At 38.8% G+C, this 21,833-nt stretch overlaps 4 protein-coding genes across 5 annotated transcripts; all 4 read left to right on the forward strand.

The window, feature by feature from the left end:
* Positions 1-1,776: 1,776 nt before the first annotated feature.
* LOC106171020 (monocarboxylate transporter 12-B-like) lies at positions 1,777-4,557 on the forward strand. The gene is made up of 4 exons (XM_087008768.1): positions 1,777-2,098; positions 2,461-2,604; positions 3,012-4,046; positions 4,284-4,557. Exons 1-4 carry the CDS (start codon positions 1,777-1,779, stop codon positions 4,427-4,429), a joined length of 1,647 nt encoding a protein of 548 aa, XP_086864894.1. The 3' UTR covers positions 4,430-4,557.
* Positions 4,558-6,725: 2,168 nt separating this feature from the next.
* Positions 6,726-10,319, forward strand: LOC106171021 (monocarboxylate transporter 12-B-like). Its single transcript, XM_013551109.2, has 4 exons — positions 6,726-7,580; positions 7,960-8,103; positions 8,380-9,396; positions 9,778-10,319. Exons 1-4 carry the CDS (start codon positions 7,256-7,258, stop codon positions 9,921-9,923), a joined length of 1,632 nt encoding a protein of 543 aa, XP_013406563.2. The 5' UTR covers positions 6,726-7,255; the 3' UTR covers positions 9,924-10,319.
* Positions 10,320-10,851: 532 nt separating this feature from the next.
* Positions 10,852-15,324, forward strand: LOC106171111 (monocarboxylate transporter 12). Its single transcript, XM_013551262.2, has 4 exons — positions 10,852-11,404; positions 11,918-12,061; positions 12,474-13,511; positions 14,200-15,324. The coding sequence occupies exons 1-4, from the start codon at positions 11,047-11,049 to the stop codon at positions 14,346-14,348; spliced, it is 1,689 nt and encodes a 562-aa protein (XP_013406716.2). The 5' UTR covers positions 10,852-11,046; the 3' UTR covers positions 14,349-15,324.
* A 1,078-nt stretch (positions 15,325-16,402) lies between these two features.
* Positions 16,403-21,432, forward strand: LOC106171114 (monocarboxylate transporter 9). 2 transcript variants are annotated; one of them, XM_087007370.1, is made up of 5 exons: positions 16,403-16,590; positions 16,978-17,678; positions 18,123-18,266; positions 18,497-19,543; positions 20,258-21,432. In XM_087007370.1, the coding sequence occupies exons 2-5, from the start codon at positions 17,390-17,392 to the stop codon at positions 20,389-20,391; spliced, it is 1,614 nt and encodes a 537-aa protein (XP_086863496.1). In that variant the 5' UTR covers positions 16,403-16,590; positions 16,978-17,389; the 3' UTR covers positions 20,392-21,432. The 2 variants fall into 2 exon arrangements, with proteins under 2 accessions (XP_086863496.1, XP_086863497.1); XM_087007371.1 differs by having other exon boundaries at positions 16,409-16,590; positions 16,954-17,678.
* Positions 21,433-21,833: the final 401 nt, after the last annotated feature.

Consider the following 21,833-nt stretch of genomic DNA (forward strand, 5'->3'; position numbering starts at 1 on the left):
GTTGACATCTGAATGTTGTAGTTGAGATGACGCTGAGACGGAATTGTGATTGGTGATTGTGCTCTTGCGTCTTTGTACCATTTTGCAAAATAAATAAATTAATAAAATGGATGAAAAATAAATAAATAAATAAATCATAAGAATAATATCACTCAATCAGGAATAAATCACTTGCAAAATTCTAAATTTACATTGATTGCAAATAAAAAGGTCAAGTACATAAAAAATGTATCTAAAATTAAGTTAGGCTTATATATCGTACAACAAAATGTGTATTTCCATAAATTTAGTGAGAAGTTCTGGACCTATACACGACAAAAGTCAGCTGATGACATGTCCCTGCATATCGAGTATGACCCACCGCAAGGCTTAGTAGATACTAGTACGTCGTCAGCAGATTTTTTCCCCTTTTTTCGTGTCACGATGTTCATTGATGCATAAGTTAAAGTAAAGGGACTTATGCAGCTGTGGTTCTGAGTGTCTTTAATCTTCTTCCAGTAAGTAGCACAGACAGAGCCGTCCATTTTGCTTATCTGACCCCTTCCGGCGCCGGGGCCGTAGCGATAGTCCGAAGGTTCAATAGTCCGAAGGTTCATTGGTCCGAATGTTCACTATAGAACCTTCGGACCAATGAACCCTTGATTAAAAAAATCGATGAAAATGTTACCACTTTTCGGACCAATGAACCTTCGGACCAATGAACCTTCGGACTATCGAGACGCCCTCAACAGATCGCTGTGTGACCCGTATGCGACTTACAAGTTGATCCGCGGACTAACAGATTCGTGGATCAAATATGGCTAACCCACTTGAAAGCTTGCCGTGTAGCCCCTCAAGGAATGTATTCAGTTTCTCTTAGGGGATTATGCGACAAGCTTTCAAGTGGGTCGGCTATATCTGATACCAGTATCTGTTAATCCATCTTCATCTTGTTCTGAGGGAGCACTAACTACTCCGCGTATCAAATATGGCGCGCACTTGACAATGGATACCCGCCCCCCACGCGCACCGTCCCAGTGGGGGCAGAGCAATTAAACCACATTTTCAAGTGGGTGGCGACATATTTTATTCGCGGATCCGTTAGTCTATAGATCAAATTGTTCTGAATGGGCCCTGAGTCTAAGTCATGACCCAGCGTTCTTGTTCTCCACAAGGTGATTACATAATACGCGAGCCCTCAAACAGGCTTATTACAGTAGTGTTAACTGTGATAAGACAATGTATACAAGGATGCGAAAGGTCACTCAACAATATTTGTCGTGAACACGCCTCATTGTGTAGTGATATCAAGGTTGGTTGAACACCAGGTACGTTGAGTTTATCGATAATTTTGGCAATTTGTCTCTTTTACACACGGTACACTTGCAATAAAATGTGCGCTGGTTACCTATACATTGGTTTCCTTCGTCCCCATCCCAAATGTGCTCATGAAATAAAGCACAGGTGCTGAGCTCATTTATGCCACGATTTAAATATTTATCGAAAGATTCATCAAAGTGGTAAGTTGAAGTAAGCTCAGCAATTGTGCTATATGTGGATCGTGGAAACATTTGGGACGAAAAAACGCGGAAGAAAACCAATGTGTATAGTTACTCGGTGCACATTTCAATTTAAGTATATTAGTTACTGAGTGGAAAAGAGACAAAAACAGAATATAATTAATGTTCTCAATGTACTTTGTTCTTGAAAGTTCAACCTCCTTGAAATTACAGACGAGAAATTAACAGAAGCACGTATCTTTCTATGCCTTGAGAGAGGAAAACCCGTAAAAAAGAGATGTGCCTGGATACATGTGTACAGGATCCAGAGAGGGCGTCGAGCTCTGCACATGTCGATGGAGGAGCAGGTTCTGATGCTCGTGGGAGAGTTTCAAAAGACATGTCGGGATGTGAGCGCCTAACAGTAACCGAGACTCGAGCTCCAGACGGGGGGTGGGGTTGGATGTGTGTTTTAGGGTTTTTTACTGTGAACATTCTCGGAGCTGGCATGGACAGGACGTTTGGAGTAATCTACCTTATTCTGATTGATATGTTTGGTTCTAGTGCCAAATTAACAGGAGGCATCTTGTCGGTCTTTTCTACGTGTCGTTATTGTCTAGGTGAGTACCTGTTTTAAACCGTTTTATTTTAACTGTACATGTACATACTAGTGCTGTTACAATTAAATAGCACAAATAATAATTCAAGCACCCGTTCGCATTTATAAGCCAACAAGGAACTTGAATATAACAAGCTTTTACATGTGTCGTAGCACAGCAAGTCTATAGGCCTTCCTTTTGTATAATCTATCATTTTGCAAACCAGGCCATATTTTGCCGCATGCTCTACATACTAATTAAGTGTTTAAGCTTGTTGTTAGTTCGTTAAAGACGCAAGATAAGCCAAATAATTTACTAGAGAATTACAAAAGTGAAGAAATTTAAAACGTAAGAAAATTATATAATAAATTTGTTGTGTATAGGTCCGGTAAGCAGTTCCCTGGCCAATCTGTTCACAGTCCGGAAGGTGGTAATAAGCGGTGGTGTATTAAGCAGTCTGGGTCTGATACTAAGTGCCTTCCCACCTAATATCTACTACCTGTTCTTTACCTTCGGAATAGTTGCAGGTAGGCTTTGATGGCATGTTTAAGGTTTGAAGACATAATTTGCAACTTTTACTGAAACATAAACATCCAAAATCATTTTAAAATGATGGAATATAAGATGGCCCCAGTTTGCAGGACCAAATGAATGAACGTGGGTCATAATTTCATACCAAATATTTTTTTTAATATCTGAAGTGGTATGATTTTCGTCTTTTAAAACTTAAACTTCTAATATTAATAACTGAAAATAATGAAGACGACCTCTGTTTCAGGACCGAATGATGAATGCATTATTTGAAATACCATAAATCATTTGTTTCATTTTTCTTACATATGAAGTTATTATTACCCACGCCACTCCATGATGCTAGAATGATTATCATTGCTATTTTATAAAAGCTGCAGAAGTATATGTCATGCCTTTCCAGGAATTGGAGCTGCTTTTGGCGCTACCCCTAGTGCAGTGATTGTGGGGCAGTATTTCCACAAAAAGCGTGCACTTGCCAACAGTATTGCCTCCATGGGTGCTGGGATAGGTTCCTTGGTTCTACCGCCGTTTCTAACTTATCTGGTATATCACTACGACTATAGTGGCCAGATGCTCATCATGGGGGCTATCATGTTGAACCAAGTGGTAGGCGGCGCCCTCTTTAGACCTCTGACTCCCAAGAGAAAGCACGAAGGAAACATACCTTCTACAACGACAAGAAATATAAAGGAATGTTCTGAACCTAATGGCAATCCCAAGACTGTTAATGAAATGAAACAGACGGAAGATTCCCAAACATTTGACATTACAACAGCTGTTAAATTGGAAACTATTTTGCGTCACAAAACTTTAACAGCAGTGACAGGAACAAGTGAATGCCCAAAATCACTGCCAGATACATTCCCTGAGAGTACACAGGAGGAAAAGTGTTCACAAAGATTGGGAAATCCTGCCAAGAAAAGCCCAATCTGGGAGAGAAATGCGGTACTCCGTGAACTACGCGTATATGGTAATCTTCTAAAAGATGCCCGCTTTTTGACCTTTGCGTTGAACTGGACTTGTCTAGCTATGGGTCCTTCAACAGGTCTAATGTTCCTTGGTGCAATAGCAGAAGAGCACGGTGTACCACGAAGTCAGTCGCCACTCCTTTATTCCATACAAGGTATATTTGATATTGCATCCAGGATGATGGTAGCTCTTCTGTGTGACCGCACGTGGCTAAGACGGCAGCGACATCATGTGTACAACATCAGTTTTGTGATCTTGGGCGTTGTTCTATGTATTGTTCCAGAAGGAAGAACGTTTCTCCAGTTTGCTGCTTGTGCATCGTTCATGGGCATGTTTCAAGGGATGATAATGTCACTGAGCTTCACTGTGATTGTTGACGTGTTTGGGCCAGATATGTTGAAACACACCTATGGGTTAAGTTATTTCTTTTGTAGTGTTGGTACCCTGTGTGCACCATCAACGGCCGGTAAGTTAACTCTGTCGCTGGTTTGGAAATCATCACACTGCATGAAATGTCACATTGATTAATTTAGTTTTCAACTCTGTTATAGATTTACAATTTTAGTTTAATTACATCTTTCTCTCTTAGAGACTTAATTCAGAGTAACTTACAATAAGATAAGTAAGCCTGAATTGTAAATATTATATTTATGCGACAAGCTTTTTGGAATAATTTAATTGCCGTATTCATTTTCTCATTCAGGATTGCTTAAGGACGAATACGGGACGTACCGCTACCCATTTTATTTCGCAGGGTGGTGGTGCTTCGCTGGAGCTGGTGCCTTTCTTTTGAATACCTATCTCAACAGGAAGGCAAACAAAAGCCACGAGAGAAAAATAAACTTTTAGAAATTAAGAAACTATTATTTGTAATATGTTTAAGTCTTATTGAAAAAAATCAATACCATCAGCATGATTCTGATCTTACACTTATACCTCTTAATATCAATCAAAATAATTTAACTTTTATCTGCCTACCCTCTGTTAGGCAAGGTTGGGTCTTCCCACTTTACTTCATCATGACAGCAAACTTAGTCACAGTTCTCTATTTGCGAGTGTTTTTTACACAAACACAATGTTCTGATATTAACCATACTGAGCACGAATTGGAGTGTGCCATGCAGAGGAAAACAAACCTCTTATATCTGGACCAATCTCTTTAGGAAGAATGGGACAATATCCCACGGAACAGAATTGTCAAGTTGGACCGTCTACGGGAGAAAATAGACACACACGCCATTAGACAAGTGGGCTTTAACAAGCACATCCTAATGCTAATTGTATATAAATCTATTAAATCTTAATAAGTAAACATTTATTTACTTCTATGGAAATCACAGTGAAATATCGGATTTGAGAAGGCACATGTTATAAATGAATAAATGATATTAAAGATGGATATATTCACGGCTATTTTGTATTTTCTGTAGCATTAATCATGTTAGTTACGGTATTGGGAATAAAAATCACTATTCATAACAATTAACATCTGTGATTTGTAAAAAAAACACATGAAACTGGAGGGAGGCAACCTTTTTGACGAAGACTGTGAACAGTTCACAAAAGTCTTTATTCTGCGCTTACTTAGTGTCACAGTCACATATTATCCATAAAAAGAAAACGTTGACGCCTTACCTATACACCTCTATGCTTTTACTGCAATTCTGTAATAAATAATAAAAGTACTGATTACAACCTTATTTCACTCGTTATATTACAACCTAAGCCCCCTGGTTATATAACACTCGTTTACACTTGCTACAATTATCTAAATGCAGTCGTTATTTATCCTGTAAATATTTTCTGACAAGGCATTACATTTTGATATTACCTTAGTTTACAAGATAAAACAAACCATTTCATCTGTTTTTAACGTTACTTTACAACAAAAGAGCAATACCCTGAACGTTAAAGGCGTATCTCCACTGAAATTCAACATCATGCAAGCGAAACAACACTGATCCCGACATCTCACAAATTGTTTCCGAAGAATAAATGTAACGGCGCTTAACAATAAATATGTTAATAATGTGAATTTGAACATGCAATGAAAGGGAAGGCTAAAACTAGTACTACTTTAATGAAATGTCACCTTTAACTATATAAACATGTGCAAAATAAAACTATATAATTATTCTGAATTAGTTTGCCGCAAAGTAAACGTGGAGACAAAGCTGTAACATGTACAGACAAATAGCAAAAATAATGATGCTCAAAATATGTTATTTTGTCAATTTTGGTGCCATATTACATAATGTTTGACGATAAAATCAACACCAAATCTTAATTATGCGCAACAAGTAACACGGATATTACGAACATGTAACTAGCATTAGTCTTCAGGCCCATGAGAGTTCAAAGTCACTTTTTGAAATGCCACAATGAGAAAAATGAACTGTAAAAAATAAATTGCTTCAGGAAAAATAATAATCCAATCAAGCTGGTTTCCAATTAGAGGTATATGTCAGTCCTAAGAATCATTCTTGTTAATTACAAAATAATAAATAACACATTTTCTTTTCATATCGTTTGTGGTGGCAGTGCACAAAGTAGGTTTTATTTGGAGTGAATACCACATTAGTGTCAAAACACCAATTGTAGTCATCGACGACAACCTGCACCAGATCAAATAGAGGAATAATCTGGGAACCACTTGACTATCATTTGATAGGGGGCACCTTAGGAACAATTTTAGGTTGCACGGTGAGACTGTCAGTTCACACAGATCACTTTTAATAGCAGATAACTTACAGAACCAAGGGAATGAGTAGCTTCCTTGGCCATCAAAATCGCGATATTTGAATCACACAAACAATATGTGGGTAGGCCATTACTCGCCAAATCAACGGCCTACATATTCTACAACAAAGCTTGACCAAATTGGACAAGTTTTACCGATGCCTGGAATGTTATTCTAGACTGAATCTCGGCGGCACACCTTTAAATGGGTGGCGCCATTTTTGATCCGCATATCTGTAAGTCAGCAAATCAAATTGTTCTGAACGGGCCATGAGTCTAATTCATGACCTTGCGGTCTTGTCCTCCGCAAGGTGATAAAAGGTTACTTGATATACGAGCACTCAAACAGGCGTATCAGTGTCACCTGTGATAAGACAATGTATACATGTATAAAAGGATACGAAAGGATACTCAACAACATTTGTCCTGAACAGGCTTACTTGTGTAGTGAAATCAAGGCTGGTTGAACACTCAGTACGTTGAGTTTATTGATAATTTTGGCACTTAGTCTTTTTTACACACGGTACACTTAAATTAAATGTGCGCCGGTTACCTACACATTGTTTTTCTTCGTCTTCGTTCCAATTGTGCGGATGAAACATAGCACAGGCGCTGAGGATCTATGTCCCGATTTTGGTGTGTATTGAAAGATCATCAAATTGGGGCATAAAAGTAAGCTCAGCATCTGGGGTACAAATGGGACGAAATCACGCCGGAGGAGAGCCAATGTGCATAGTGGTGCACATATCAATTACAGTATACAAAGTAACTGTGTGTAAAAGAGAAAAAACGGAATAATCAATGTACTCAACGTACTTCGTTGTTGGAAGCTCAACCCCCCTTGAAATGAAAAACGAGAAATTAGCAAAAGCATGTGTAGACGCATCTTCTTATGTTTTAATGGACGAAAGGAAGTGAACCTGTAAGGAATAAGAGATGCACATTGGGACAAACGCGCATGACTCACAAGTGGCGTCGGGCTGTGCGAAAGTCGATGTAGGGACGGACACTGATGCTCGCGGGCGTACATCAGAAGAGATGTCCAGTTGTGAGCAATTTGAGACAGAAACTGAGACTCGAGCTCCAGACGGGGGGTGGGGTTGGATGTGTGTTTTAGGATGTTTTACCGTGAATACTCTCGGAGTTGGCATGGACAGGACGTTTGGAGTAATCTACCTTATTCTGATTGATATGTTTGGTTCTAGTGCCAAATTGACAGGAGGGGTCTTGTCGGTATTTTCTACATGTCGCTATTGTCTAGGTGAGTACCTTAGTGACGATTGTAAAGTTACTTCGTGACAATATATAATTATTTTAACTGTACATGTAGATACTAATTGCTGTAACAACCAAATAGCACAAATAAGAAATGAAGCACCCATTCGCATTTATAAGTTTACAAGGAACTTGAATATAACAAGCTTCTACATATGTCGCACAAAAGCAAATCTACAGGCAGTCGTCTTCTATCATTTTGCAAACCGAGCCCATTTTTGCCGCATGTTCTATATACTAAGGGTTTAAACTTGTCGTTAGTTGATTACTAATCATAATGTAATAAAAAATGTATATAAAGTAAAAACCTGAAAACATGATTCATTGATCATGAATGAATAAAAAATCAATTTTTTTGTGGATAGGTCCAGTAAGCAGTTCCCTGGCCAATATGTTCACAGCCAGGAAAGTGGTAATGAGCGGTGGTTTATTAAGCAGTCTGGGTCTGATACTTAGTGCCTTCCCACCAAATATCTACTACCTGTTCTTTTCTTTTGGACTAGTTGCAGGTAGGCTTCGATGGCATGCTTAAGGTTTGAAGACATAATTTCCATCTTTTGAAACCTAAACATCTCATAACATCCAGCACATTTTACAATGGTGGAAAATAAGATGGCGCCAGTTTGCAGGACCAAATGATGAATGCATTATTTGAAATACCATAAATCATTTGTTTCATTTTTCTTATATACATATGAAGTTATTATTACCCACGCCTGTCCATGGTGCTAGAATGATTATCATTGTTATTTTATAAAAGCTGAAGTATATGTCATGCTTTCCAGGAATAGGAGCTGCTCTTTGCGCTACCCCTAGTGCAGTGATCGTGGGGCAGTATTTCCACAAAAAGCGTGCACTTGCCAACAGTATTGCCTCCATGGGAGCCGGGATAGGTTCCTTGGTTCTACCGCCGTTCCTAACTTATCTAGTATATCACTACGACTATAGTGGTCAGATGCTCATTATGGGGGCTATCATGCTGAACCAAGTGGTAGGCGGCGCCCTCTTTAGACCTTTGTTTCCCAAGAGAAACCATGAAGAACAGATACTTTCTACAACGAAAAGAAATGTTAAAGAATGCTCTAGAATTAATGGCAATCCCAAAACTATTCATGAAATGAAACAGTCGAAAGTTGGAGATGATAAGTTGGAAATGAAGCAAACTATTTTGGGTCACAAAAATTCATCAGCAGGAACAAGTGCATGCCCAAAATTACCGCCATATACATTCCCAAAATGTACACAGGAGGGAAAGCGTTCAAAAACATTTGGAAATCCTGTCAAGAAAAGCTCAATTTGGAAAACAAATGCGGTACTCCATGAACTACGCGTATATGGTAATCTTCTAAAAAATGTCCGTTTTCTGACCTTTGCGTTGAACTGGACTTGTCTAGCTATGGGTCCACCAACAGGACTTATGTTCCTTGGTGCAATAGCCGAGGAGCACGGTGTACCACGAAGTCAGTCGCCACTCCTTTATTCCATACAAGGTATATCTGATATTGCATCCAGGGTAATGGTAGCTTTTCTGTGTGACCGCACGTGGCTAAGACGGCGGCGACATCATGTGTACAACATCAGTTTTGTGATTTTGGGCGTTGTGCTATGTATTGTTCCAGAAGGAAGAACGTTTCCCCAGTTTGCTGCTTGTGCATCGTTCATGGGCATGTCTCAAGGGATGATCATGTCACTGAGCTATACGGTGATTGTTGACGTCTTTGGTCCAGATATGTTGAAACACACCTATGGGTTAGGTTATTTCTTTTATAGTGTTGGTACCCTGTGTGCACCATCAACGGCCGGTAAGTTAACTCTGTCGCTGGTTTGGATATGTTTATCTGTCACTGGTTTGGATATATTAATTTAAATCATCATTATACTGCACGAAATGCCACAACGATTAATTTAGTTTTCATCTCTGTTATAGATTTACAATTTTAGTTTAATAACATCTTTCTCTCTTCGACACTTCGAGCTGCCATGGCTACCTAAAAGTTTGGGAAGATAATAACGACACTAGGCACCCTTCAGATAAACTTTTATGTGTGGATTGTTATCGTGTTTAGGGTCTGGATAGGATAGTATATGAAGAGAATTTGTAGAGTACCATTAACTTCCATAACAAAATAAAAAATTTACTTTTTTTGGAATAATTTAATTACCGTATTCCTTTTTTCATTCAGGATTGCTCAAGGACGAATACGGGACGTACCGCTACCCATTTTATTTCGCAGGATGGTGGTGCTTCGCTGGAGGTGGGGCCTTTCTTTTGAATACCTATCTCAACAGGAAGGCAAGCGAAAACCAGGAGAGAAAAATAAACTTTTAGAAATTAAGAAACTATTATTTGTAATATGTTTAAGTTTTATTGAAAAAAAAACAAACCTCTATCTCTTTAGGAAGAATGGGACAATATCCCACGGAACAGAGTTATCAATCTCGTTGAATGCAAGCTAGACCGCCTACGGGAGAAAATTGCACTATGCGGTAGACACACACGCCATTAGACAAGTGGGCTTTAACGAGCACATCCTGATTCTAATTGTGTGTAAATCTGTTAATTCTTATTAAATAAACATTTATTTACTTCTATGGAAATCACAGTGAAATATCGGATTCGAGAAGGTACATGTGATAAATGAATTAATGGTATTAAAGATGGATATATTCACGGCTATTTTGTATTTTCTGTAGCATTAATCACGTTAGTTACGGTATTGGGAATAAAAATCACTATTCATAACAATTTACATCTGTGATGTAATCATTTAAAAAAAAAGCACATGAAACTGGGTGGATACGATTAACAACCACGTGTCGAAAAAAGAAGGTTCTACGTCTATCTTTTCATATCTTTTTATTTATGTAGAAGTAACGATTCCTTTCTTTGTCATGAAATGGACTTTTAACACCAACTTTTTCATTCATTCCTAAAGACGGTTAGATGTCCAAGTTCACATTGGGTATCTAATCTTTTCTGTCGGAAGACGGTAAAAGATGGAAAATGGATCAACAAAGATAATTTGTAAGACTGTCAGAAAATATCTCTGGATCCGCCCTTGCTCCACCAGATAGATATTCACAGATGGCACTTTCGAATATGGCACTTTTTGCACATAATTAATCTGCGGCCCTGGTAGAGAGTAGACTTACATGGCCTGTTAGCGCGCAAATAATGGGCTCATAATTCAATTTTAGCTAGCCCATTCACCTCTTAACCCAGCTTAAATACCCAGTACAGGTGCATTTGCTGAAAGCATGTTCGCTTTTGATGGAAGTCTTTATTTGTTAGTTTCCGGATGATTATACGTCATAAAGCTTTACTGACGTCATTAATCACTCAGCAACTGGCGACTCATCAGTACCAGCTGGGGTCTTAAGGTCTCGTGCACAGGGACAAACAACACGGTTAAAACAATTTCGCCTTGTCCAGTGAAGTGATTAACGACGAAATGGCGGATGGAGACGTGTCTGTCCATGCTTTAGGGGAAGAATTGTGTCCAACAGACGGCGAAGGAGAGAAGTACATTGAAAAATGTGTACAGGATCTAGAGGGAGCGCCCGGCTCTGCTCGCGGAGAAGTATCAGAAGAGATGCCGGACTGTGTAGTGTCTCCGACAGAGACTCAAGCTCCAGACGGGGGCTGGGGTTGGATGTGTGTTTTTGGATGTTTTATCGTGAGCATTCTTGGAGCTGGCATGGACAGGACGTTTGGAGTAATCTACCTTATTCTGATTGATATGTTTGGTTCTAGTGCCAAATTGACGGGAGGGATTTTGTCAGTATTTTCTGCGTGTCGTTTGTGCCTAGGTGAGTCTCTTCATGCGTATTTCAAATATAGTTTTATTTTAAATGTACCGGTTTATGCATGTACCGTAGCTACTGGCAACAAAAACCGCAAAAAGAAAGAAATCAGGCACCTCCTCGCATAAAAGGCCACATATATTAAATGAATATACTGCAACAACCAAACAGCATGGAAAAGAAGGAAATCAAGTACACATACCATTTGCATGTAAGTCTTTTTATGCGGAACCTCATTATGTTTTCACTTGCGGCGGCGCCAAGCAAGCTTAAGGTATACATTTTCATATTTTGCTATCAGTTTGCAAATCGAACCAACTTCACCACATGTTCCACTTGAATCTTACTTACAGCTTGTTGGTTAAAAGCACAAATTGAGCCAAATATGCTTGTAATTTTTACATCTTTTTAAGTAATGGAAAGAGGAGTGGTGAATTTCACTCGCACAGATATTTTAAACACGATAACTGGTTCATTATGAAAGAAATAACAAGTTTGTCATAAATTTGTTATGTATAGGTCCAGTAAGCAGTTCCCTGGCCAATATGTTCACAGCCCGGAAGGTGGTAATAAGCGGTGGTGTATTAAGCAGTCTGGGACTGATACTTAGTGCCTTCCCACCGAATATCTACTACCTGTTCTTTACCTTTGGACTAGTTGCAGGTAGGATTTGGGCCCCTCCACAATGTATTTTTGTACCTAGCTATTGCGCACTAACTCTACGGTGAGTCTTGTTGAGCTTGTTGATGACCTACTCAACTCCAAGAGGCGGCGTGATCGTCTGTTATTCGGATGGCATGTAGCGAGAGTCCCTGTTGTGAACGGTCCCATTGATTGCATGTTGCACCTTTTGAAACTTAAACATCCAACTAAATTCAAAATGCAAAATTAAATAAATAGATAAAGAAGTGAAGAAGTAGAGACTGTTTTCAGGACAGTATGAATTTGTCTTTCTTGTATTTAAAACATTAGTTTGATTACTTAGTGGTATTATCAAACACTCCTCTTCATGGTGCAAGTATGATGACCATTGTTATCTTATTATTGATGTTCAATATATGTCATGCCTTTCCAGGATTTGGGGCTGCTCTTTGCGGTACTCCGAGCATAGTGATTGTAGGGCAGTACTTCCATAAAAAGCGTGCACTTGCCAACAGTATTTCCACCGTGGGTGCTGGGATAGGTTCTCTGATATTACCGCCGTTCCTCACTTATCTGGTATATCTCTTCGACTACAGTGGCCAGATGCTCATAATGGGGGCTATTATGCTGAACCAGGTGGTTAGCGGTGCCCTCTATAGACCTCTTGCTCCCAGGAGAAACCATGACCGACAGGTTCGTTCTACAACGAAAAGCGCTGTTAAAGAACACAATGAATTTGAGGAGAATATTATTTTTGTGGAAAAATGCATGGATGATTCTCAAATAATTGATATAACGACAGCTGATAACTTGGAAGTAAAACAAACTTTTATGGAAAGGAAAACATCATCAGCGGTAAGAGGATCAACTGAATGCCATAAATTACAGCCCGATACCTTTCCAGAGAGTACACAACAGGAAAAGTGTTCACAAACATTTGGAAATCCTGTCAAGAGAAGCACAGTAGTGAGGAGAAATGCAGTACTCCATGAACTACGCGTATATGGCAATCTTTTAAAAGATGCTCGTTTTCTGACCTTTGGGTTGAACTGGACATGTCTGGGAATGGGTCCTCCAACAGGTCTTATGTTCCTTGGTGCAATAGCCGAAGAGCACGGTGTACCACGAAGCCAGTCGCCATTTCTCTATTCCATACTGAGTATATTTGACATTGCGGCCAGGATAATGGTAGCTCTTCTGTGTGACCGCGCGTGGCTAAGATGGCGGCGGCATCATGTGTACAACATGGGTTTTGTGGTTTTGGGCGTTGTTCTATGTATTGTTCCAGAAGGAAGAACGTTTCTCCAATTTGCTGCGTGTGCATCGTTCATTGGCATGTTTCAAGGGACTATCATGTCATTGAGCTACACTGTGATAGCTGATGTTTTGGGACCAGAAATGTTGAAACATACCTATGGGTTAAGTGTCTTATTTTATAGTGTTGGCACTTTATTGGCACCATCAACGGCTGGTAAGTTCACACTGTTACCATTTCTGTCACGTCTGAATAATGATCTCACACTACTAGTATAGCAACTAAAGGGATAACAACTGTTCATTTTGGTAAAAAAAATAATGGATTTTCTTGAGGTACCGTAAACGGCAATTTTCCCACACTTACCAGCTGTTAATGAATCCGTTCCGACATCCAAAATTAGTCCACGTTTTTTTCTTTCAAGAGATTTATGCAGAAAATAGCCTAGCTTTCATGGAGGTCATGTGGTCGGAAGGCAAGCACAGATTCAAGAATAACTGCGATAACCGCCGTTTTGGTGGTGAAAGATTAATTATTACAATGTATTTAGTGTGAAATGCGAATATCATACGAAGAGTTGTTATCTCTTTACATTTTTTACTTATTTATTAAACCTATTAATAGATTCACAATTTACTTGATGACTAACATACGTAAGTATAACACAAATATATTTTGTATTACGACCCAAATGAGTTGAGTGGGGATATCAACTGAACTCCACAGTCACAAAATGCCTCTACTGGAATATGTATACTGGTGTTAATCAAGAGGGTTTCAGATATTGTGTTTCTTTGGACATCACTGTGCCGTTTAATGTTAGATTATATCTTAATTTCTGTATCAAAATAAAGCTTGACTGTTGTTGAAATTATTTAACTACCATATTTACTTTCTGATTCAGGATTACTAAAGGACGAGTATGGGACATACCGCTACCCATTTTATTTCGCAGGATGGTGGTGCTTCGCTGGAGCTGGGTTCTTTCTTTTGAACACCTATCTCAACAGGAAAACAAAAGCCAAGAGGGAAAAAGAAACTTTAAGAAATTAAGAAATTATCATTCTAATGTGCTGCAAACTTCTGGAAATATCAACGGGTTTGTCACTTTGACTCTGCTCTTCTACATAGTAATTGCTTAGCAGGGAAATCAATAATAATATAATTTACATCAGAGATTTAATTAGAATTATAGATGAGTTTTGGTTTTGTTCCTGTGTAAGTTGTAATCCTTGACCAACAGCTGGAGGACAGAGAAGAGACCATAACAAGCACATAGTGATAAGCTGCCAGAATGCCAGGCAAGCCACAATACAAAAGTAAAATTATGCACGTGGAACTAGTTTATTGAAAGACAAGGTTATATTATTATATCTTATTGTACAAATATTGACTCTGGAGTCGGAAGTGAATTATCCAAGCTTCAGGTCGATAAGTCGCCGAGATGACCAAATTAGAGAAAAAGGAATTAGACAACATTCTTCACCAAGAGTGTATATAGCTATCTAAGCATTTGATCAATTAATTGGAGTAGTGTTTTTTAATGGACAGGTGAGATAATAAGGTATTACTTGACTCTTACTCAATGCCTCCCATTGCAGCATATTGTGATCGGCCATCATATGCATGGACCTATACAATGGGAATTTGTCTGCTAACAGACACGGCTTTAGCATTTCATACTAGAAGTCAATAAGGTGTCTAGATCTTGTGTAAAAGGCCCATAATAATAACAGTTGAAAACCGTTAATAACCCTGAATATTAAGAAGGGTTGGATGGGACTTCAAGGGTCTGCCCTAAAATTGGGAGGGGACTGAATTTCCCATAATTAGTAACTGTGCATACCGCCAGTACTATCCTGGCGTGCGTTGGATTTTCAATTTTTTTCAGTTTTGTTAACATATAAGTACCATATAAGTGAACAGTAATTAAAATTTAATTACACAAAAGACAGGAAAGTTTTTTCGTCGGTTACGTCGCAAATACATGACAATTACATGTAGTTCAATCACAAAAATAATACTAACAATAAAGTGTATACATCTACATGTACACCTGTAATCGTATTGATCTCAAACTCGTTGACATAAGTGTTAAGACAACGGCTAATTGTCATTTTAACTTTTTTAACTTTTAATTTAAAATACATCTGGTTTGTCGATCGCAAAACGTGGTAGTCAGCTTTTCTGCGCATTGTTTATAATAGTAAGTTCACATTAGAGGCACAGTCAATTTGACAGCTTCAACATTTGCTAGTGATGTAGACAACTCACCGCTGTGATAAGGAGAAAGTTCCAATCTAAGTGCTCAAATCATGGCATGATGGCAAAGTTTATTGTACATCAGACCAGCTGCAGTTTTTAAGACATTTAATTTGCTGAAAGCGTGTGCTCTTACAGGGCCGTTCGCTGCAGGGAAAAGGCAGGGGGCGCTGCAGGTAAAACAGTGTCTTTATACAGTATATTATTAGCCTTTTCCTTTCTCTCAGTCAAGCAGAAGTATCTTATTTTTCCTTTGATCGGCGCCTTAATGAGTGCCAAAGGCTAAATATTTAACCTGCTTGTATGTACAAATAATTAATAGACCTTTTTTTAGGCGAGCAATCCCCTCATCCCAGCATTTTTCTCAGCTTGTAAAGCCCTTGAAATTAATATTTTGGATATTTTTTTTTTCTTTGTAAAACTCGGCCATGAGAATTGTAACTCTCCAATTCCAGCGTCAGCCATTCAAAACCAAGATGGCAACGGTCATGGTGCCGTGGAATCAGCTGGTTACCATGGAGTCAATCAGTTTTGTGTTAGAGGGGGATAATGAGGTTGAGACCACTCAGCCTTGTGCTGTAGAGTATGATACCAATACTATCAAACCACTGGAACTGTCCATTATGCACTCATTAAAAAAACACGAAAATATTCACTTTTGTTTATAAAAGACTTAATAGGTCATAATACAATGGAGTTGTGTAATGCCCAAGGTGCGTGTACCACTGGTTCTGTCTTAAACTGTCACTAAGTTTACTTTTCGTGAAAATCAACACAACGCAACCGCAGTGTATACTGTTATAGCAAACAACTGTGAATACGTGAAATCAATACGGTCTGTTAACACAGTACTGACCAAAATGTCACTGAAGGCGCCACTGCTAATAGCATCGAATGTTGTTTCGACTACAGAACCCAGCTTGTCCCTCTGTACTCAGTACATGGTGTAGCCACAGGCGACCCATTCACTTACCGGTGTGGCGTGACAGAGAGTTCCCCATGATAGAGAGTCCTCTTCCTTTCATTTGTGCAGGTAAGAGATGCCATAGATTTTGACTCACTTAGGTCAGGCTAACCCCAACCATTATAACTAAATGGAGGGCGGACTTTCTGTTACACGGACTCTCAGTTTTGTTACACCTGTACTGTGCGTATGTTGACCTCTACTCTGGTTAGTTGGTAAAGGCTCAATAAACGAAGGGGGCCGCCTGCAGCTAGGCTCATTCAAATTTTCAAGTTATATATTATCACATATTTGACTGCACACAACCTCTCTGCGTAACGCCCGCCATTTCTGTAGCCGGGGACATTATATCTCTTACAGTATGACACATTTGCATCAGATATTCAAACACAGATAAACGAATTATAAGTACTGAACACTACTTTTTTTCAGAGGACGTTATACTTATATTTTCAGATTATTTTTTCTACAATGCACCGCGGACACCAGTTAACCCCACAACCGAGAAACGACTTCTGAAATGCCAATCGATTAAAATATACACACAAAGACGATCTCAAGCATGCGCAGTATGAAATTTTAAGAAACAGTGAAGAAGTACTCACTGCGTTGTTTATTCTATGGATGGTGCCTTGAACAACAGGATAATTGTACTTGTATTTCGCTAACACGTTTGCTTCATTGGAGTAAGCTGCTCGTTTTGTATTCATCACCTACTGCACTACTACACGCACTTAAATATCCTTATCAGTGTCAACTGTGGCCAGAAGATAACATGTCTGACATGAACAGGGACAACCACTAGTTTACGATCAGTGTTATCACTAAACAACGTTCTTTCTTTGAAGAAGTACCCCAGTGCAGTGAAATGACGAACGACAAAAAAGCTAATAGTGACGTGCATTCCTGTGTTTTAAGGAATGAAAGGTGTGGAAACAATGAGGAGAAAGAAACGTACACGGAAACCGAGACTCGAGCTCCAGACGGGGGCTGGGGTTGGATGTGTGTTTTAGGATGTTTTACTGTGAACATTCTCGGAGCTGGCATGGACAGGACGTTTGGAGTAATCTACCTTATTCTGATTGATATGTTTGGTTCTAGTGCCAAATTGACAGGAGGGATTCTGTCGGTCTTTTCTGCGTGTCGTTATTGTCTAGGTGAGTATCTTTATGTGTACCTTGATGTTTCAAACCGTTTTATCTTAAGTGAATATTCACGTACCGTAACTATTGGTATTCAAAGCACAAAAAGAAAGAAATCGAGCACCAGCTTACACAAGTCTTTCATTATAACATCTTTACATAGTCCGGCTCATCTCAGCAGGCTTGCAGTTCGTGGGCTTTCATCTTTTCCTATCCTTTTTCAAACCGAGGCTTTGCCGCGTGATCTATTTATTGCTTGGCGTTAGTTTGTTTAAGGCGCAAAATGTGCTAAAAGTTTATTTTGTGTCATTTTAAATAACGAAAAAAGGACTAATGTATTTTACTTGCAAAGAAATTTGAAACGATCAGATTCAATAAACTGTTTAAAAAATTGATGTGTTTATCATGAAAGACAATTACTGTTATCTCATGAATTCAGTAAATTTGTTGTTGATGTAGGTCCAGTAAGCGGTTCTCTTGCCAATCTGTTCACAGCCCGCAAGGTGGTCATAAGCGGTGGTTTGATAAGCAGTCTGGGTCTGATACTTAGTGCCTACCCACCAAATATCTACTACCTGTTCTTTACCTTTGGAATAGTTGCAGGTAGGCTTTGATGGCAGGTTCAAGGTTTGAAGACATAAATTATTTTTAACTTAAATATCTAACTTAACATCTATAAAGGTGGGAAATAATAAAGATGATGCCTGTTTTTTTCCTTTTATTTGAAGTATAATAAATTCTTTGATTAAAATATATATATATTTATATTTAAAATGATGACCAAACACGCCTCTTTGCTGTGTGATGATCATTGTTTGATGTCATACTTCCAGGTTTTGGAGCTGCTCTTTGCGCTACCCCAAGTACAGTGATAGTAGGACAGTATTTCCATAAAAAGCGTGTACTTGCCAACAGCATCACGTCCATGGGTGCCGCGATAGGTTCCTTGGTTCTACCACCGTTCCTCACTTATCTAGTATATCACTACGACTACAGTGGCGAGATGCTCATTATGGGGGCTATCATGCTGAATCAGGTGGTAAGCGGGGCCCTCTATAGACCGCTGGCTCCCAAGAGATACCACAACCAACAAATACTTTCCAAAACGAAAAGTAATGTAAAAGAATGCTCTGAACTTAATGACAATCCCAAAACTATTATTTCAGAAGGGGAACACACGGCCAATTCTCATACAATTGATATTACAACTGCTGATGAATTTGAAATAAAGCAAACTGTTATGGGTCACAGAAAATCAACAGCAGTGACAGGAACAAGTGAATGCCCGAAATCACCGCCAGGTATAATTCCAGAAGGCACACAAGAGGAAAAGTCTTCACAAACATTTGGAAATCCTGTCAAGAGAAGCACAGTAAGAAGGAGAAATCCAGTACTCCATGAGCTACGCGTATATGGCAATCTTCTAAAAGATGCTCGTTTTTTAACCTTTGGGTTGAACTGGACATGTCTAGGATTGGGTATGCCAACAGGTCTTATGTTCCTTGGTGCAATAGCAGAAGAGCACGGCGTACCACGAACTCAGTCACCACTTCTTTATTCCATACTAAGTATATTTGACATTGCGACCAGGATAATGGTAGCTCTTCTGTGTGACCGCGCGTGGCTCAGGACACAGCGGCATTACGTGTACAACATTGGTTTTGTGGTTTTAGGCGTGGTACTTTGTGTTGTTCCGGAAGGAAAAACTTTCCCCCAGTTTGCTGCTTGTGCATCGTTCATGGGCATGTCTCAAGGAACGATCATGCCATTGACCTATGTGGTGATCGCTGATGTTTTGGGCCCAGATATGTTAAAACACACTTATGGATTAAGTGGTTTATTTTATAGTGTTGGTACTTTATTGGCACCATCAATGGCCGGTAAGTTAACTTTTCCAGTGCTTCTGACACGGTTATTAGGTTCATATGAGTCATGATAACACCAACATAAATTAAACTTTAATACTATCACTGGAGTTACAATTCATTCCAATTGTCAACATAGGTTGCATCTCCCCCTCGGCCCTGGGAGACTTAGAACGGTGTGACAGGAATCGTTATTCTAAGAATGGTAATCATATGGTTATTACAGGTTAGGGAAAGTCGGAATTAATAATGGGGTTAGTATATGAGACTAATGTGATCTTTACAAAGTACCTGGGAACGGACTACGGTTAATAGCGGACTGCCGTCCCTGTCACACCGGTTTACAGCTAGGCCAGTTAGACTAAATTGTACGTCCGGTAATATATATAAAAGCTTCAGTTATATGAAACTTGAGTAGATGACAAACCTACGAGGAATAAAAAATATATATATATATATATGTTTTTTATTTACACCTAAAAGCGCATAGTACACCTACATGTATATTATTGAAACGCTACTGTCTGAAATGCCGGTTAATTGTCATGGAAATGAAAAATAAAGAACGCTTATTGTAAAAACTTGTATATGTGTAGTGATGTTAAACAATTAGCGAGTTTAGGAGAGTTGATGTCTTTGGATGTAACTATGCCGTTTTATATTTGATTATATTTTCAGCCTTCACTGTTTTTGAAGCCATATAATTATCATATTCACTTTCTGATTCAGGATTACTTAAGGACGAGTATGGGACGTACCGCTACTCATTTTATTTCGCAGGATGGTGGTGTTTCGCTGGAGCTGGCTTCTTTCTTTTAAACACCTATCTCAACAGGAAAACAAAAGAAACTTTTAAAAGTTAAGGAATTATTATTTTCAAATAACTAAAGGTCTGTTAAAAAGACAAGTTAGTCGCCGTTCAGCTTAGGTAGGCGTCACAGACAACTAAGCCGCTTAAGTTGATTGCAATTAAGTGAGAATCCCCTCGGAGATAGTTCGATCCAAAGCTAGTACATAGGGTGTGGGATTGGTCACAAAGCCTCTCCAGAGTACTACATTTTACTTCAATGTCATTTATGTCCACCCATTTAAAGTTGGCTGAAAATGGAAACCCAATGACGATTTCAAAATGGTGGAAATATTTCGGTTTTATTAAAGCCATTAGGTCTTTTTGAGCTGTCCCATCAAACTCTGTTACTGCACCTTGCGTGATCTGCTTCGGGCCAGTTCAAGGTCTGAGTGTTATGCAACCTTTCTAACTGGAAAATATAGTCATATTTAGGGCAACTAAAGTAGAAAGTAAGTTTGTCTGGAATTTTACATAGGCACCATGGAGAGATTATACGCGGGAGAGCTTAGCGCGGTTCCAGAAGTTATTCTTTAACGCGTTGTACTCATTATTTTAAAGCATTTTCTCAAGACTTATAAACTGATGTGTATTGAAAAAAGATGCGACATAATTCCTGTTTTTCCTTGGCAAGAATGGGATTATCTTTGTGAAGAAAATAATTTCCATAGGTGGTGAGTTGCTACGATGGATAATTAAATTTTGATTAGGTGCCGTAATCCTCAAAAGTATGTGTTTTATAGTTTTGTAATGTCAGTTTCTGTGTTATGTGTATTAATGTGAATTAAGTCTGCTGCTTTTGCGCGGTGAGTAACTTAAGTTAATTATATATCTGATATTATATATCTATAGTGTGTTTTTTCTGTGAGTTGGGTTTGTCAGTGGATGTGTTGTTTAAATTTGTTATTCTGACTATTGTATGTTATTATATTATATTATTATTAAATGTTACAAGGTAAGGTGTGCCCCAGGCAGGCCATCTCAAGAATTTTTCCACGATCACCAAGGTATACATGTTCCAAAACCTTTGAGAAAATAAAGATCCGTAAAAACCGTTTTTGAGTTTTATACGAAAGAGGAGCAAGACAAGAAGCACTCAATCAGTCGGTCAGCAATGACAAGGGTCGTTGGAAAAGGCTCAGGAAATGTAAGATTATTTTCAAAAGTATAACATGCGAAGTGAGAAATCATTACAATAGTTTCTTTCCAAAAAAGATTATTTAACCGTTTGGATCTAGGGTTGAGCATCGAAATGCTTCTACATGTAAGTACTGTTCGTTTTCCAATTCTTTTTTATGTGTCGCATTTTAACGGAAATTAGTATACCTGTAAATTATGGGACAAATCTCCTATGACACAAATACTAAAACTTTGCATCAAACCTATCCCAATACACTAGCCTACCCAAGCAGGTACATGCCTTGGTCTAACGCATGCTGTCTGTCTTTAAATATATGT

This window comes from Lingula anatina, chromosome 3 (genome assembly GCF_051362555.1).
Source record: "Lingula anatina isolate TDL-2025a chromosome 3, LinAna3.0, whole genome shotgun sequence".
Classification (NCBI taxonomy): Eukaryota; Metazoa; Brachiopoda; class Lingulata; order Lingulida; family Lingulidae; genus Lingula; species Lingula anatina.

Excerpts from the sequence above, each read along its gene's own strand:
- LOC106171020 (XM_087008768.1), top strand. The coding sequence starts at position 1,777 with ATGTGCCTGGATACATGTGTACAGGATCCAGAGAGGGCGTCGAGCTCT. Across the intron at positions 2,605-3,011 it reads TACCTTCGGAATAGTTGCAG|GAATTGGAGCTGCTTTTGGC; the intron begins GTAGGCTTTGAT and ends ATGCCTTTCCAG. Across the intron at positions 4,047-4,283 it reads GTGTGCACCATCAACGGCCG|GATTGCTTAAGGACGAATAC; the intron begins GTAAGTTAACTC and ends TTTCTCATTCAG.
- LOC106171021 (XM_013551109.2), top strand. The coding sequence starts at position 7,256 with ATGCACATTGGGACAAACGCGCATGACTCACAAGTGGCGTCGGGCTGT. Across the intron at positions 7,581-7,959 it reads TACATGTCGCTATTGTCTAG|GTCCAGTAAGCAGTTCCCTG; the intron begins GTGAGTACCTTA and ends TTTTGTGGATAG. Across the intron at positions 9,397-9,777 it reads GTGTGCACCATCAACGGCCG|GATTGCTCAAGGACGAATAC; the intron begins GTAAGTTAACTC and ends TTTTTCATTCAG.
- LOC106171111 (XM_013551262.2), top strand. The coding sequence starts at position 11,047 with ATGGCGGATGGAGACGTGTCTGTCCATGCTTTAGGGGAAGAATTGTGT. Across the intron at positions 11,405-11,917 it reads TGCGTGTCGTTTGTGCCTAG|GTCCAGTAAGCAGTTCCCTG; the intron begins GTGAGTCTCTTC and ends TGTTATGTATAG. Across the intron at positions 13,512-14,199 it reads ATTGGCACCATCAACGGCTG|GATTACTAAAGGACGAGTAT; the intron begins GTAAGTTCACAC and ends TTTCTGATTCAG.
- LOC106171114 (XM_087007370.1), top strand. The coding sequence starts at position 17,390 with ATGACGAACGACAAAAAAGCTAATAGTGACGTGCATTCCTGTGTTTTA. Across the intron at positions 17,679-18,122 it reads TGCGTGTCGTTATTGTCTAG|GTCCAGTAAGCGGTTCTCTT; the intron begins GTGAGTATCTTT and ends TTGTTGATGTAG. Across the intron at positions 19,544-20,257 it reads ATTGGCACCATCAATGGCCG|GATTACTTAAGGACGAGTAT; the intron begins GTAAGTTAACTT and ends TTTCTGATTCAG.